Source organism: Phacochoerus africanus, chromosome 2 (genome assembly GCF_016906955.1).
Source record: "Phacochoerus africanus isolate WHEZ1 chromosome 2, ROS_Pafr_v1, whole genome shotgun sequence".
In the NCBI taxonomy this organism is placed as follows: Eukaryota; Metazoa; Chordata; class Mammalia; order Artiodactyla; family Suidae; genus Phacochoerus; species Phacochoerus africanus.
In genome coordinates this window covers 52,807,555-52,820,866 of record NC_062545.1, presented here as the reverse complement: position 1 = coordinate 52,820,866, position 13,312 = coordinate 52,807,555, and the positions used below count along the sequence as shown (strand labels likewise).

Below are 13,312 nucleotides of genomic sequence, written 5' to 3'. Positions count from 1 at the left end.
CTCCAGAATTGTGAGGAAATAAGTGTCTGCTATTTAAGCCACCCAGGCAGTGGCACTTTGTTACGGCAGCCCTACAGCCTAATAGAGTTCTATTCATAGTAGGAGCTATCAAACCTCATTAGACAATCTGTGTCTACACCCAGTGAGAGCTGGCAGCCAGCACTGAGACCAGGAGGCACTCAGCCTAAGGAGAGAGCTTCAGTGGTCATGAGTTAGACCAAGGGCCGGCAGAGTCAGGGGAGGGAAGACGGCAGTGTGTGAAAGGAGGACCCAGTTTTTAATAGAAAATTCTCTTTTGCTTTCTTATCACAAAAGCTTTACATGTGCATTGTAGAAATAATGGTTAATATAGGTGAACAAAATGAAGAAACAAAATATAACTATGATCTTACCACTTGGAGGTGACTGTTCATTCACTGCTTTTTCGTATGAATACAAGAATTTATACACACGCAACCAAAATGGAATAATTTTTTTGTGACTCCTTTTCTATATCAATAATTTTAAATTTATAGCATCATTTCTAATGTCTGATATTTCATTATAGGGATTGTATCCTAGAAATGAAATGGGTGGGTGGGAGGTATCCAAGCTCAGGCATATGTAAAGGCTTTTGATATATATTGCCAACTGTCCTGCCAGAAATAATGCATCCATTTACATTCAGAAAGTCTCTTTTGAGGGCTACATAAAGCCTTGTGACTGGTAACTCTTGACTCAGCTGTTCATGGGCTTTTAGCCAAATTCCTAGGGAGGAACATGTGGAAACCAGAGGACACTGAAAATGTGTGCCACCAGTGACTCAGGACACTCAGGGGCTTGATGGGGATGTCCAGTGCAGGGGAGGGATCAACATGGACTGGGGCCACAATGGGTCAGCAGCTGGGCATGGGGTGTGCAGAGTGGGGAAGTGTGAAGAGGGGTCACAGTGTGCTCCCTTGAGAGTGGGTTGGGGGGCAGCCTGATGATCTCTGAATGGGCTGGCAGGGACCGGGGCTGAGGGAGCCTGGGGTCACTGTGACTATGACCTCTTGTTGATAATTTTATCCTTCAGGCTTTCAGGGCCTGGGAAAATACAGGTTATGCTAGGGAATGAACGCAGAAGGACTGAGAGCCTTTGTGGGTTTTCTGCATTAGTGGAAGATGCTATTTGATTCTGGTGCTTTGCCCAGCATAAGAGCTCCCAGGGGGCATATATAAAAGGGGAGCCAAGCTAATCTTAAATGAAGAAGAAAATGTTTTATTTTATACACATGAAAATTATATGGCACTCAATAAAATGTGTTGGCAAGTAAACTTCTGCCACATAATGTGATAAATAAAATAGGTTAATTCCTCTTGGGAGAAGAACTTGAATTCTAGCTATCATTACATAAGAACTTTCAATAAGAATCTTCCTAAGGAAGATAATCAGTGGTCTCTGATTGAGGGGGCGAACAGAGCGCAGCAGAAAAAAGAAGAGCACCTTCTCTGTGGTCCAGAAAGGTGCTGTCACCCATCTCAACTGTGTTTCAAGGCATTTCCAGATGGTTGGCTTTGGGCCTTGGCCTTGGTCAGACACAACTGTACATCAGGACAGTCCTGTCGATCTGTTATAGACCTGGTCTGAGGAATAATAATACGCTGTAGGTACGACTGAAGAATTAACATGTTGTGTGACGTCCTTGAGATGTAGATTTAGCTGCCAAAGTTGCTTCTGAAAGTAAACTTGTGTTCTGAACACTTGCCCAAGGCAGTGAATAAATTTCCAAGAGAAAAACCCATTATTTCCCTGGGGTTGTTTCCTTCTCTCTGATACCAGGGAGAACTAATTACTTCATCATCTTGCTCACCATAGCTGATCATATAAAGAACAGTTATGGAAAAACAGTGCTTACCATCTATTACTGGTTTTGGCTGGGAACTTTTGAGGCGCAGCGAGGGCCGGAAGCGGGTCCGGTCGTTGAAGCTCCAGCTCTTCTGCACTTTGGTGGGGCTGCCTTCGGCGGTGATGTCTGTGCTTGGGGACCTCCTGTCACCCACCGAGGCTTGTCTGCTCTTAATGCTCTGGCCCCGTGGGCTGGCCATGCGCACGCGCTCCTTAAAGCTGAGCTTCTGACTGTGGACAACAGAGGCACGGGTTATTCCATTTCAAGCAATTTCTTCCACTCCGCTTGGAGGAAACTGTATAGGATCATGAAGTTCAACAAACACGATATTTTTTAGCAAGTAGGGGTATAGTATACTTTTCCCTTATTGAAAATTTGAGCTTTATTGAGTTCGTTTGCATTCATTTCAAGTTAATCTCCTTCTACAGGTATATGCACACCCTTCCTGGATTCGACAAAGGCCTGAGACCAAGCACAGTGGTTTGTGCACAACTACATTGGAAATAACATAGAACGGGTTCGGTGTTCGCTTTAGAAACAGATCTTAGCTTTAACCTCAACTGTGAGTCTTAATAAAGCTATTTTTTTTTAAATTTGGGAGCATATCTCTTTGTAATTGCAAAACCATTTCTACAGAAAAATAGGGATGGCGGCTACACATACACATATATAGACATTCTGCATGCACTTTATATTCCAGGCAAGATTATGGTAGCCGCGAATTCATGCAGTCTCAGAGCGGCTGGCAGCAGTAAACACACAACACTTAACACCACATTCATTCTTGTGAGACAAAAACCACACAAGGTAGAACAGCCCCAACTTACAATGAATGTGATGACTTATTAAGGGAATGGGATGTTATGTTCACTAACACAATTTCCTGCTGTTAAATAGGTTATCGATTTGCTGTGGCAGCTCCTGGTAAATTATAGGTATTCGCATTTGGTTCTCAGATGCCAGCCAGGCCTGAATTGACGTGGGTTGATAAAGGAAGCATTAACAACAGCAGCACAATCTAATGTGTGTCTCTGGGCTTTCCTCATCACACGATGTGGTGTGATGTGCCGGGAAGGGCACTGCAATTAGAGGCCTTGTCTCTAATTTGGAGATAAAAATAGCAACATAGCTGAGGGATTTTTTTTGTGGCGATCAGATAAACTGTATGAAGCTTTGTGGACCTATTTGGTCTGTGTTCTTGTTGCCTTTATAAACTACTGTGTTATTCGTTAGAAAGGGATACTGTTATGGAGGGAGGGGCCCAGGGCTCTTCCGGCCTGACATGAGGAGGGGATGCGTCTGAGGGGGAGTCACTGCCATGAGTGGCTGAGGCCTGCAGGCTGGCTGCAGCCTTTTGTGGGGTGTGAAGGCGGTGTTCCCATAGACCGAATTATCTGAGACCAGGTGGAGGCCTTCTTTTCCACTTACCAAAATGTCCACTGTCCCCAACTTCAGCATGCCAACAGCAAATGCGTTTGGTAGATAAGTGCTTTGTAGCTAACAAGAAAGAGTCACATTTATTTTTCCATGCCTAGCTGCTTAACAAATGAGAGTCTAAAAAGATACCATGTTTTATGTGTTTCAATGAAAATACATCAAATAATGAGCTATGGTGGTCAGAAAGTCCTGGTAACATAAACACGTTGGTCATGCAGCTGACAGCCTACTCTGAAGGGAGACAAAGCCAAGTCCTGCATGACTGGCTGAAGGCACATGCGCAGGACAAGCTGGGTGGGTTTGTGGCAGGCGGGTGGGTTCAAGGGCTCTTTAAAACAATCCCATCAGTCAAAGGCTTTCTCTGTACTTAACAAATGTGTGATTAAGTGGTGGCTTACATTCAACAACAGCAACAATAACATCGTGATACTGCTTCTTCTTAGTCTCAGGCTCGTTCTCCATGTCATCCAAAATCTTCACATTGTTTAAATAAATCCTCAGAGGAACAGTGCTCAAAATGTCTATCTTTTCAAGCATTTTTTTTAATAGTAAAAATTTCAAATATCTTTTCATTTTCATCAAATCTGTTCCATCATCTAAATGCATGATGATCTGGTTTAGAAACGTACCTCTTCACCTTTATTAAGATGAATGAATGGCTTATAGGTGTTCTTTATACTTTAATCCATTACCTTTTCTGGAACTAACAGATGCCAATTACTACAGAAGGTTAGGTTTAGTTACTACCAAATTATTTTCCTCAACTTCAAGATCTCTTTTCTATGCCAACTGAATGAACAGGAAACTGATAAAAATATAAAACTATTTAATATGAAGTTTAGTTTTTTCTCTTTAAAAATTTCAATTGTTAAAAAAGCAAAAAAAAAAATCTAAGGTAGGCATCAGCATTAAATTCACCATGGTGTATTTGCAATAACAGAATATTAAAAAATAATTGTTCCTATAAACTTTTTTTTTTTTTGGCCTTTTTAGGGCCATACCTGAAGCTTATGGAGGTTCCCAGGCTAGGTCCAATCAGAGCTATAGCTGCCAGCCTACACCACAGTCTCAGCAACACGGGATCCAAGTGCATCTGCGACCTATACCACTGCTCACAGCAATGCTGGATCCTTAACCCACTGAGAGAGGCCAGGGATCGAACCTGCGTCCTCCTAAGATGCTAGTCAGGTTTGTTACCTGCTTAGCCACAACTGACAGGAACTCCCTATAAACATATTTCTCAAACTGCCCCATAAGATCTTTAATACTGTCTTTAAGAATTAATGGAAAGTGGAAATAATCATTTTCTTAATCTTAGTACCATTTAAGGCACTTAGGTTGATATAAATGAGTTCTTCCCCTTTTGTCCTTCTACAATACATGAATATTTACCAATGTCTGAAGTTAAAAAAATTCTCAAGAACTATTTTAAAGTGAACTCAAAGTATTACACACTAAATTAGAAAAAAGATGTAATGTTTTCACTCTCTCTTCTGACATAATTGTATGAAAGTTAAGAATAACACACTAATCAGAAATTTTTCCCAGACAAAATTTTCTTTTGCAAGGCAAGGATGGTGTCCTCTTGCACAAAAACCTCGGTTCTATTAATTTTTTCTAGTTCATTTCCCCTTTGGAAGTCAACAGAGCATCTTGTTCAGATGACTATACATGATTAGGTGGCTGTTACTGAAAATACATATTGATTAAAAATATAGACTGTTTGCTAGTCCACTGAAGTTTTCACTATTTTTCGGCTTTGTTATGGTCTCTATGAAAATGATTTTTGAGGAAGATTTATGTAACAGTATTTTTAGGAAGTTGGCCAGAGATAATCCCCAAGAGACAACAACGAGGTCTCTCTCTGGAGAAAGTAACCAAAAGGTTGATGGGGTCATTGATTGTGTGCAGTCCCATGCTCCCAGCTGAGGGCTGCCCTTGGGGAGACTGCACTGCCGCCCTGCAAGGGGGTCTTCTTACCAGATGCACAAGCTACCCAAATGGCCCAGCGTGCAGTCTACGACCGACCGGGTGATCCCTGCCAGGGAACTGTGTGGCATCCTTGCATCCCCACAGGAGTCCTCTGGGACTTAGAATGCTGAGGTTATTGTTGTCCTTAATTAGGGCTTTAGCCCTTCACAGGATAAGCACTCTATGGGTTCTCGCCTCAGGGCCAGTATGGCAAGGGAGCCACGACAATTCAGATCAGCGTTGTCCTGCCACGAGAAGGTGCCGGGCAGGACCCTGCCTGTTTGTCCCTGGGGTGAAGAGTGTCCAAGCAGGCAACAGGCAGGAGGAAAAGGACAAGCGGGTTCGAAACCTCATTCAAGAAGTCCTTAGAAGAGTGAGTCTCTGAGCAGGGCTCAGCTGGGGTGGCGGCGACCTGGTCATGCACCTGAGGTTAGTCGGCATTCTCAAATTTCATGTCAACAGCCGGGATGCTGAGTACCTCTGCTTCCGTGTGGTGTGTATTCTGAAGAGCTTCTGCTTATGACTATAGAACTTACTAGGAATGAGGGAAATAGAGCAGCACATTACTAAGAGTTTCACCATCACACAAGTGCTTAGGGATTTGTTGTCTTTTTTGAAGAACAAAGCCATTGGGCTTCACTGTTCTTCCGATGGAAGTATATAGACTATTTAAACACTAAGTACGAACCGTGTAATTTAATTGTGCTGCTCGAAATAGATCGAGTGCTCTTAATGGTTAAGTAGAAATAACTAGATTTGACATAGGTATTCCAGATGATGGTAGTCTATGTCTCAGCATCTGTTTCATATGAAAATAAGAATATAAATATTTTAGGATATAGAAACCCTTGTAATAAATAACAATGCAATATAGTATAAGTGAGGAAAAATATTCCAGAACTTTCAAAAATAAAATAAATATTTATAGGAATCAATGGAATAGATAACACTCATTGCTTTGAAATTAAAAAAAAGTTCTCGACTGGTAGAAAACACCTGCAGTTGTAGTTAACATAGGTCACCAGTTGTCAGATAGAATACATGTTCCAAAAGAGAGAAGAAAATACTCCCGGTTGCTAGTTTGTAAGAAAAAAGGCATTTTTCTTATTTTAAGTCTTATGATGTGTTTTTAAAAGACTAAATCTTTTCCTTATATGAAAAACGTGAGCAGGAGAGACCATTTTGAAAAAGAAAAATGTTTTTGAAATAACTTAGCATTTTGCCAATAAGGACACAACTTGTCTATGTTGAAAAAAAGGTCAACTTAACTGAGTTTAATTTAACAACACATGCAGATCGTTCATTGCATACAGAGGAAGAAAATATAAATAACAGAAAGGAAATGTAGAAGAAATTATAAGAGTGCACAGCCTTTTCCATCAGTGTTCCAGAATTCTCTCCCGAGAGCCACAATTCTCAAACCTAATAAAGACAACCAGTTCAGGGAAAGAACCTGGTGGATCAAAGACCAAGACATAATGTAATGAGAGAGAGTATCGTTTTTGCTTTAACTTTTAAGACATGTATCTTTATAACAGTCTTAGAAGTACCCCTTAAAGCAACTTCAGAGAGTCTACTAAGAAGTCTGGCAGGGTTCTGTTAATTCTATTAATGCCTTATCAACTGTGTTAAGGCAGTTTAACTATGAAGTAGGCATAGAAACAAGTGTTAAGGAAACAGGATAAGCAGGGGCAGTGAGATTTATAGATAATCCCTAAACCACCTATGGCATGATCTATTCTTGGCCATAAAAACTTAATAGGTAGGAAGAAATAAAATCTTTCTTTCTTTCTCTTTATTTCTTTTTCCTTATAAGATTCTCTATTTTTCCTTTTCTTTTTGTTTTGGCCATGCTAGAGTGTGCGAAAGTTCTCAGGCTAGGGATCAAACCTGAGCCACAGCAGTCTGCTCTGTCACAAGGGAACTTGTAAAATCTTTCTTGTACTATTGTGATAACTGACTCACAACCTAGTCAATCTTGAGGGGCTGACCTTGTCTAGGAGGAAGGTGAGAATATTGGGTGAATCTGGCCAGATGGGCTTACGGGTAAATTTTGTTCTCCAAAAATGACAATTTATACCCAGAGAGTGGTCCAGCTTAAAAAATGAATTGGAAAAATTATTTAATGGGTGATTAATTAGAATAAAATCAATATGCATAATTTACCATTACATGTAAGATTAGAATTGTTTTAGTGGGACGATGGAGGAAAACAAATGAATAATTAAATGATGCTCAAGAAGCTGTATAGAATGTGGTGGAGAGTGCCCTGAATCTACACAGGAAACTCTGAAGTCTCTGGCAGCTTCCACCTTCCCTGAAGACTCACTAATTCTATGAATCTGGGCAAGTTATTTAACTCTTCTGAGTTTCATTATCCTCATTTACCAAGTGGAGGTGACCACACCCACCTCACAGGTTGTTGTAAGAAGGCAGTTCATCTATGTAATGCAATTAGCACAGTCTTGGCGCTCAGAAACATCTCAATTAATTATCACTTCTAGTTAAAAAAAAAAAGTTGTATTTTGTGGCTTCAGGAGAGGAATAAAGCAGGCTCAGTTGAAACTAGTGGTGATTTGCACCTGACCCTGTACCAATGTTCAGTGGAGCTATGTTAAAAAGCTCTTCTGAAGACTGATGATTCGCATTTTTAAAGAAAATGTTTGGATCTGTCACAAACAATGCATAACCATCTTGGACTGGATGTCTTTCCTTAGCCTAAGACACTGCTCAGGAATTAAAAAAAAAAAAAAACCCTAAACCCAGTATAAAAAGAAAATCTTCTCTTTTAACAAGAATATTCTAAAGCAGGGAACACAGTTACCTAAGGGTGTTTATTACTGTGTGTGATGCCTCATTTCATCCTTCAGAGAGAAGCCTGCCCATGGAGGGTCTGATCCACAGCCGCCTCATTCTGAGGCAGCAAGCGCCAGGCACTGGGAAAGGGGCGTTGGCTGCTGTATTAAACTCTTCTACACCGGGGCCACTCCCAGTTCTTAGTACAAGGAAAACCCATGGGGAGGATTTAGGAGATTCCCGGCTCTGAGATAACTGGAAGGTAACAGACTTGGCTGAAGCTCCTCTGGGTTGCTTCTCTGAATCGCCATCAACACATCAAGCAGTCAACAGCTCTGCACTTGGGCCATGTTAATGGGTCTGTCCGAAATGGGTCAAGCCTTCACTAGCAGTATCCTGGACCCAGAACCGCTCTCTTCCAAGGAAGAATTCTCATTATAAATGCATTTGCCTTGGTGCATATTTTGCTTAAGGGCAAATCTGTTGTTTCCTCAGATGTTGCTATTGCTATTACAACAGTCTGTCTGCACTCGTTGTGCAGTGTTACACATTTCATTGCCTGGAACATGGCAAGGGGAAAGCTACAGTAATATTCGAATGTGGGCTTTCACTAATTTCTTTTGGATTATTGAAGTGAATTTAATTTTTCATTTTCTCTCTCTTTATGTTCCTCTTCTTTACCACTTCTGCTGGTGTTTTCTCTCTCTTCACATAGAGTACTTGAGGTCAGGGATGTTTTATTACTTTATCCAAGAAGTATTTGTCGAGCTCATTCACTGCTGTAGTTCACACATGGCAATCTGGTGTGTGTAACCAGGGGACAGAACACTTGAGAGTGTCAGTGTGAAGCGTGAAGTAAGGCAAGCGTGTCAAACAGTAACACAGGGTGTGTTCACGGTAGGTTTTGCCAAATGTCCAATCTCTGTGATTCTCAGTGGCACAGCTCAGTGGTTCTGTACACATTCAAACTTACAGTCTCATTTCCAAGCACGCAGGACACATGTTTGAACATGAAGATCAAGGAATGAAAGCAGTTGGTTGGTACTGGTTTTGAATTTGACAGCTGACTCTGAGGTTCCTGTCTGGACCGAGAGGCAGCAGCTCGATTGTGCCACTTGAGTTCTGTCTGTGCTCTCTGCCTTGGTGACATGTGGAAGAAGTGCAATGACACAGTCAGCCCAAGGTGGCCCCTCACTCAGGACAGCCACAGAGGCTGTATACAAGCAAACACCTGCACAGGATGTACAAATTTCCCCTTTGGAGGATGAATCTAAGACAGGTGACCTGGTTCTCAAGTAGCTGGTGAATTCTTGCCATAGATGGCTCTGCCCTTAGGACTTAGATATAGCTTAATCTTTGAGATAATTTATAAATGGATAGCTCCTGAGATAGACAAACTTTAAATATTGCCGAAGAGACGAAGACAGCTTCTAATACCTATGATTTATTTATTTAATGTATTTATTCAAAAAAAGTTGTCATAACAGGATAGTGGGATTTGCATGGAGTCTAGACACACACAGAAGCACAGCAAGGTCAGGCTTGTTTAGCTTGCCTCTTCCAGGGTCCTTGCAAAGAATGTTTTAAGTCTAATGCCCAGAACCTCTCATTGGGCAGACATCTCTCTCAGGTGGAGAAAAGCAACTCTTCAAGCTACTAAAACCTTTTGGGAATATCACCCAGGAATATCCAATGCCTTTTGCTTTAACTCTATACTTACCACTTAGGAGAAGGTCTTTAATGCCATCCCATGTAGGCTTACCTTACTCTGAAGGAGGGCTGTGTATCCTATGATACCTACCTCCCATCAGAAATCAATGTGTTTATGTTTGGTTTGTAATCTTTTAAAGTGTTAGTTGAGATAATACAGAAATGGATGACCCAGAGACTCATCACATCAAGTGAACTATCAAAATTGATTTCAAGACTGAGTCAATACGTATAGATAACGTCATTAGCATAATAGCACAGAGCTAAAGGAACAATCCCTGGAGCTCTGTTGACCCCCACCCAGAGCCCAATCCTGGGCAGGGGGATGCCTGTGTTTCTTCGTTACTGAAATGAGTGGCAATGACAGGAAAAAGGCTTGTGTTCCTCATGGGAAGGAGTTCTAGGCCCCTGGGATTCTCCTGCAGGTCCTGCCTCTGGCCCTCCTCACCCAGTGCTGGGACCCACTTGGCTCTGTCCTTCAGGGTACTGTCCCCAAGCACGGACCCTTCTTGGCACCCACTAGCCCAGATTAAAATGTTATCTTTTACCTCTGATTCCTTCTAGGTCCAGCTTTCTGTCACTTAATCTGATAAAACATTTCCTTTTAAGGCATGAAAGAATAATCATAAATTATTTGGTTAATTTTCGGGAGGATTATCCTTTTCCTAAAGGATGGGGGACCGTCCTCTTGGATCAGATCACCTGAGTAGACCTCAGCTTACAACGAGATGGAGGTGTTGCAGAGAGGTTTGTCTTACCTCCTGGACAGTGTTCCTTTTGTTAACCCCCCCACCCCACTCCCCAGCCTTAGACACACAATTTCTCATTTTAAAAGGACCCTAGTGATGGGGAGTATATCTTATACTGCTTTATGGGACTTGAATCCTCGGCTAAGACTTTTGTCTGGAAAACAGTACCAAGAAATAACCGAGACCATAGTTATTATTTTTCTCCCAGAATGTTCTATGCCTTGAAGATTGTAAAAAGCAGTGAGGGAGTTAGGGAAAGACAGTTATGCTCCCATGCCCCCCCCTCCAAAAAAAAAACAATATAATAGCAACCTTTGCAGGCCATCTTGTGAAAGGTCACTTTTAATCATCTAGTATTTGTTGATCGATTTTACTCATGAGACACACTGAAAACATCTATTAGGCATCATATTTATCAACAAACACAGAGCAGAACAGAAATCACAAACCTGCTTGATGCTTCCCCTTGTTCTTTCCTTCAGGTGCGTGCAGGCAGAAGAAAAATGATGACAACTGGTGAATACATTTTCAGCACTTGGTAATGACCAAATTGGAGAAGGGGGAATCAAGTACCTTAATTAATCCTTTTCAGGATAGAGCCATAGAAGCAACTGCTTTGTAATGAATTATCCAACTTTCTACCATGTATTCTTTGTGGCATGGATCTGAGACAGCATAATACTTACTTAGCAAAACCAATACTGCCCACATGTAGCCAAAACTATAGACTCTTCATTAGCCAAAGTTTTCCTGGTTAAGGAAAAGGGCATTAGCAAAAGACTCCTAGAATGGTGATGGTTGCACCAAAGCTGGAGTCCCTGTGGCTTTGGCAGACTTTGAGTTTTCTTAATCTGGTTTAGTTTATGTGTGCCTATGGTTTTGTACTTCAATCACTGGTTGAGTTAGACTTTTTTTTTTTTTTTTTTGGTACTGTATGAAGTACAAATTCCCTTGTAGTAAATTAGACACATAGAAAATCTAGTTTAGTGTTGAGTGGTCTGTCTAATAACCAATTTAGCAAATTTGGGTCTACAGATGAGCTGTGGTGTCCTTGGGGAGACATCTCACTATCTTGTGGGTCTTCATTTTCTTATGAATAAACTGAAGGCACTGGGTTATATAATCTCTAAATTCTAATCTCCTAAGGTACCACATGGCATCCTTGGAGTTTGATAATTCTTCACTGCTTCATAAACCATCTGACTCATTTTCTAAAATAACACAATGCAGAGACAAACCAGACCAGGAAGGAGAGTATCCATGCAGGTTTGAGCACCATGGCTCCCCTGCCATGTCCTCTCCAACCCCCACGCCAACAGCTATCATACCATCCTACTCTCTGGGATGAGGTTGTACAGTCAAAGCCTCCCATTGTGTCACTAAAACTAGGGGAGCAAGAGCATATATATTTTTTTTAATTGATAGCAAAACCATTGGTGCTGCTGCTGCTGTTGATAATATAATTTCCTCCTTGATCACTTATTTATTTATTTATTTATTTATTTATTTATTTATTTATTTATTTTTGTCTTTTTGCTATTTCTTTGGGCCGCTCCCGTGGCATATGGAGGTTCCCAGGCTAGGGGTCTAATTGGAGCTGTAGCCACTGGCCTACACCAGAGCCACAGCAACGCGGGATCCGAGCCGCGTCTGAGACCTACACCACAGCTCACGGCAACGCCAGATCCTTAACCCACTGAGCAAGGCCAGGGATCAAACCAGCAACCTCATGGTTCCTAGGCAGATTCGTTAACCACTGCGCCACGACGGGAACTCCTTGATCACCTATTTAAAATTGCAAACCTCAGTGCTCCCCAAATTCCTCCCTTACTTTACTTCTCTCTTCAGCACCTAGCTCACTAGGCTATTACATAGTCTACTTATTTTCACAGTCTCTTCCCAGCATCCCTTGAATGCAGTGGCCCCGGGGCCTGAGTTACTGTTGGCTTTTCTCTTCCACTGCTGCATTCCTGTGCCTGAAACAGTGCCATGACATACAAGGGGGAGCAGAATGTGGCACCCCAAAATCTGGCACCCCAAAATGTGTCTTTTTGCAAAGAGGATAAATTCAGGTTATTTTTAAGAAACAGAAGTCCCATGAAGTTTTTCTTGTTAACTCTCTTAACTGCCTAAAAGAATTTAGATAGAGGACCTGTTCCCAGAATAGAGCTGTCACCAGAGAGGTCTGCAAGGAATATGGGCCAGATGTGGGAAAATTCAGCAGGGCCTGGAGATCAGAGTCCACTCTGTGGTCCAGTGTCTCTGCTGGCTCAGGAACACTTGTTTACCAAACATCTGCTTCTGCTTCTCCTTCTCCACGTGAATTGCCTTCCTCCCTTTTGAAGTCCCAAACCAATTCCTCTAACATCCTCTTTTTTTCTTTAGTTTAAGATGGTATTTAAGGAGAGGGTTTGGGCCTTTTTTGTTACTCAGTTTTTCTGGGTCTTTCTTATGTGGACATGTTGGTTAAACTTTTGTTTGATTTTTCTCCTGTTAGCCTGTCTCATGTCAGTTTAATTATTAGACCAGAAAAAGAACCTATAAAGACAGAGGAAGATTCCTTCCTACCTGATTGTGCCCGATGAGCACTTACTGAATGAATGCATGAGTGAATGGATGATCTTCCCCTTCAAAAATTCTTAAATCCTAAACAGTAGAGGAAATATACTAGGTAATAAGAAGATGTTTTGGTCTATTTCTCACTGTATCACTGTACTCAATAAGTCAGTTAGTTATAAATGTAAAAATATCCCTCTAAGTCAGTGTATATTATTCTTCTCA

General features: G+C 41.5%; 1 protein-coding gene across 3 annotated transcripts in view; it reads right to left on the bottom strand.

Moving 5' to 3' along the window:
• The window catches only part of KCNQ5 (potassium voltage-gated channel subfamily Q member 5), a 504,606-nt gene that overhangs the window by 58,909 nt on the left and 432,385 nt on the right, over window positions 1–13,312 (bottom strand). For 2 of the 3 annotated variants that reach the window (XM_047760371.1, XM_047760389.1), the window contains 2 exons: window positions 5,755–5,811; window positions 1,878–2,098 (listed from right to left, as the gene is read on the bottom strand). In XM_047760371.1, the coding sequence (XP_047616327.1) occupies window positions 1,878–2,098; window positions 5,755–5,811 (278 nt within the window). The remainder of the gene's footprint in view (window positions 1–1,877; window positions 2,099–5,754; window positions 5,812–13,312) is intronic. The other variant, XM_047760380.1, reaches the window with a different exon arrangement.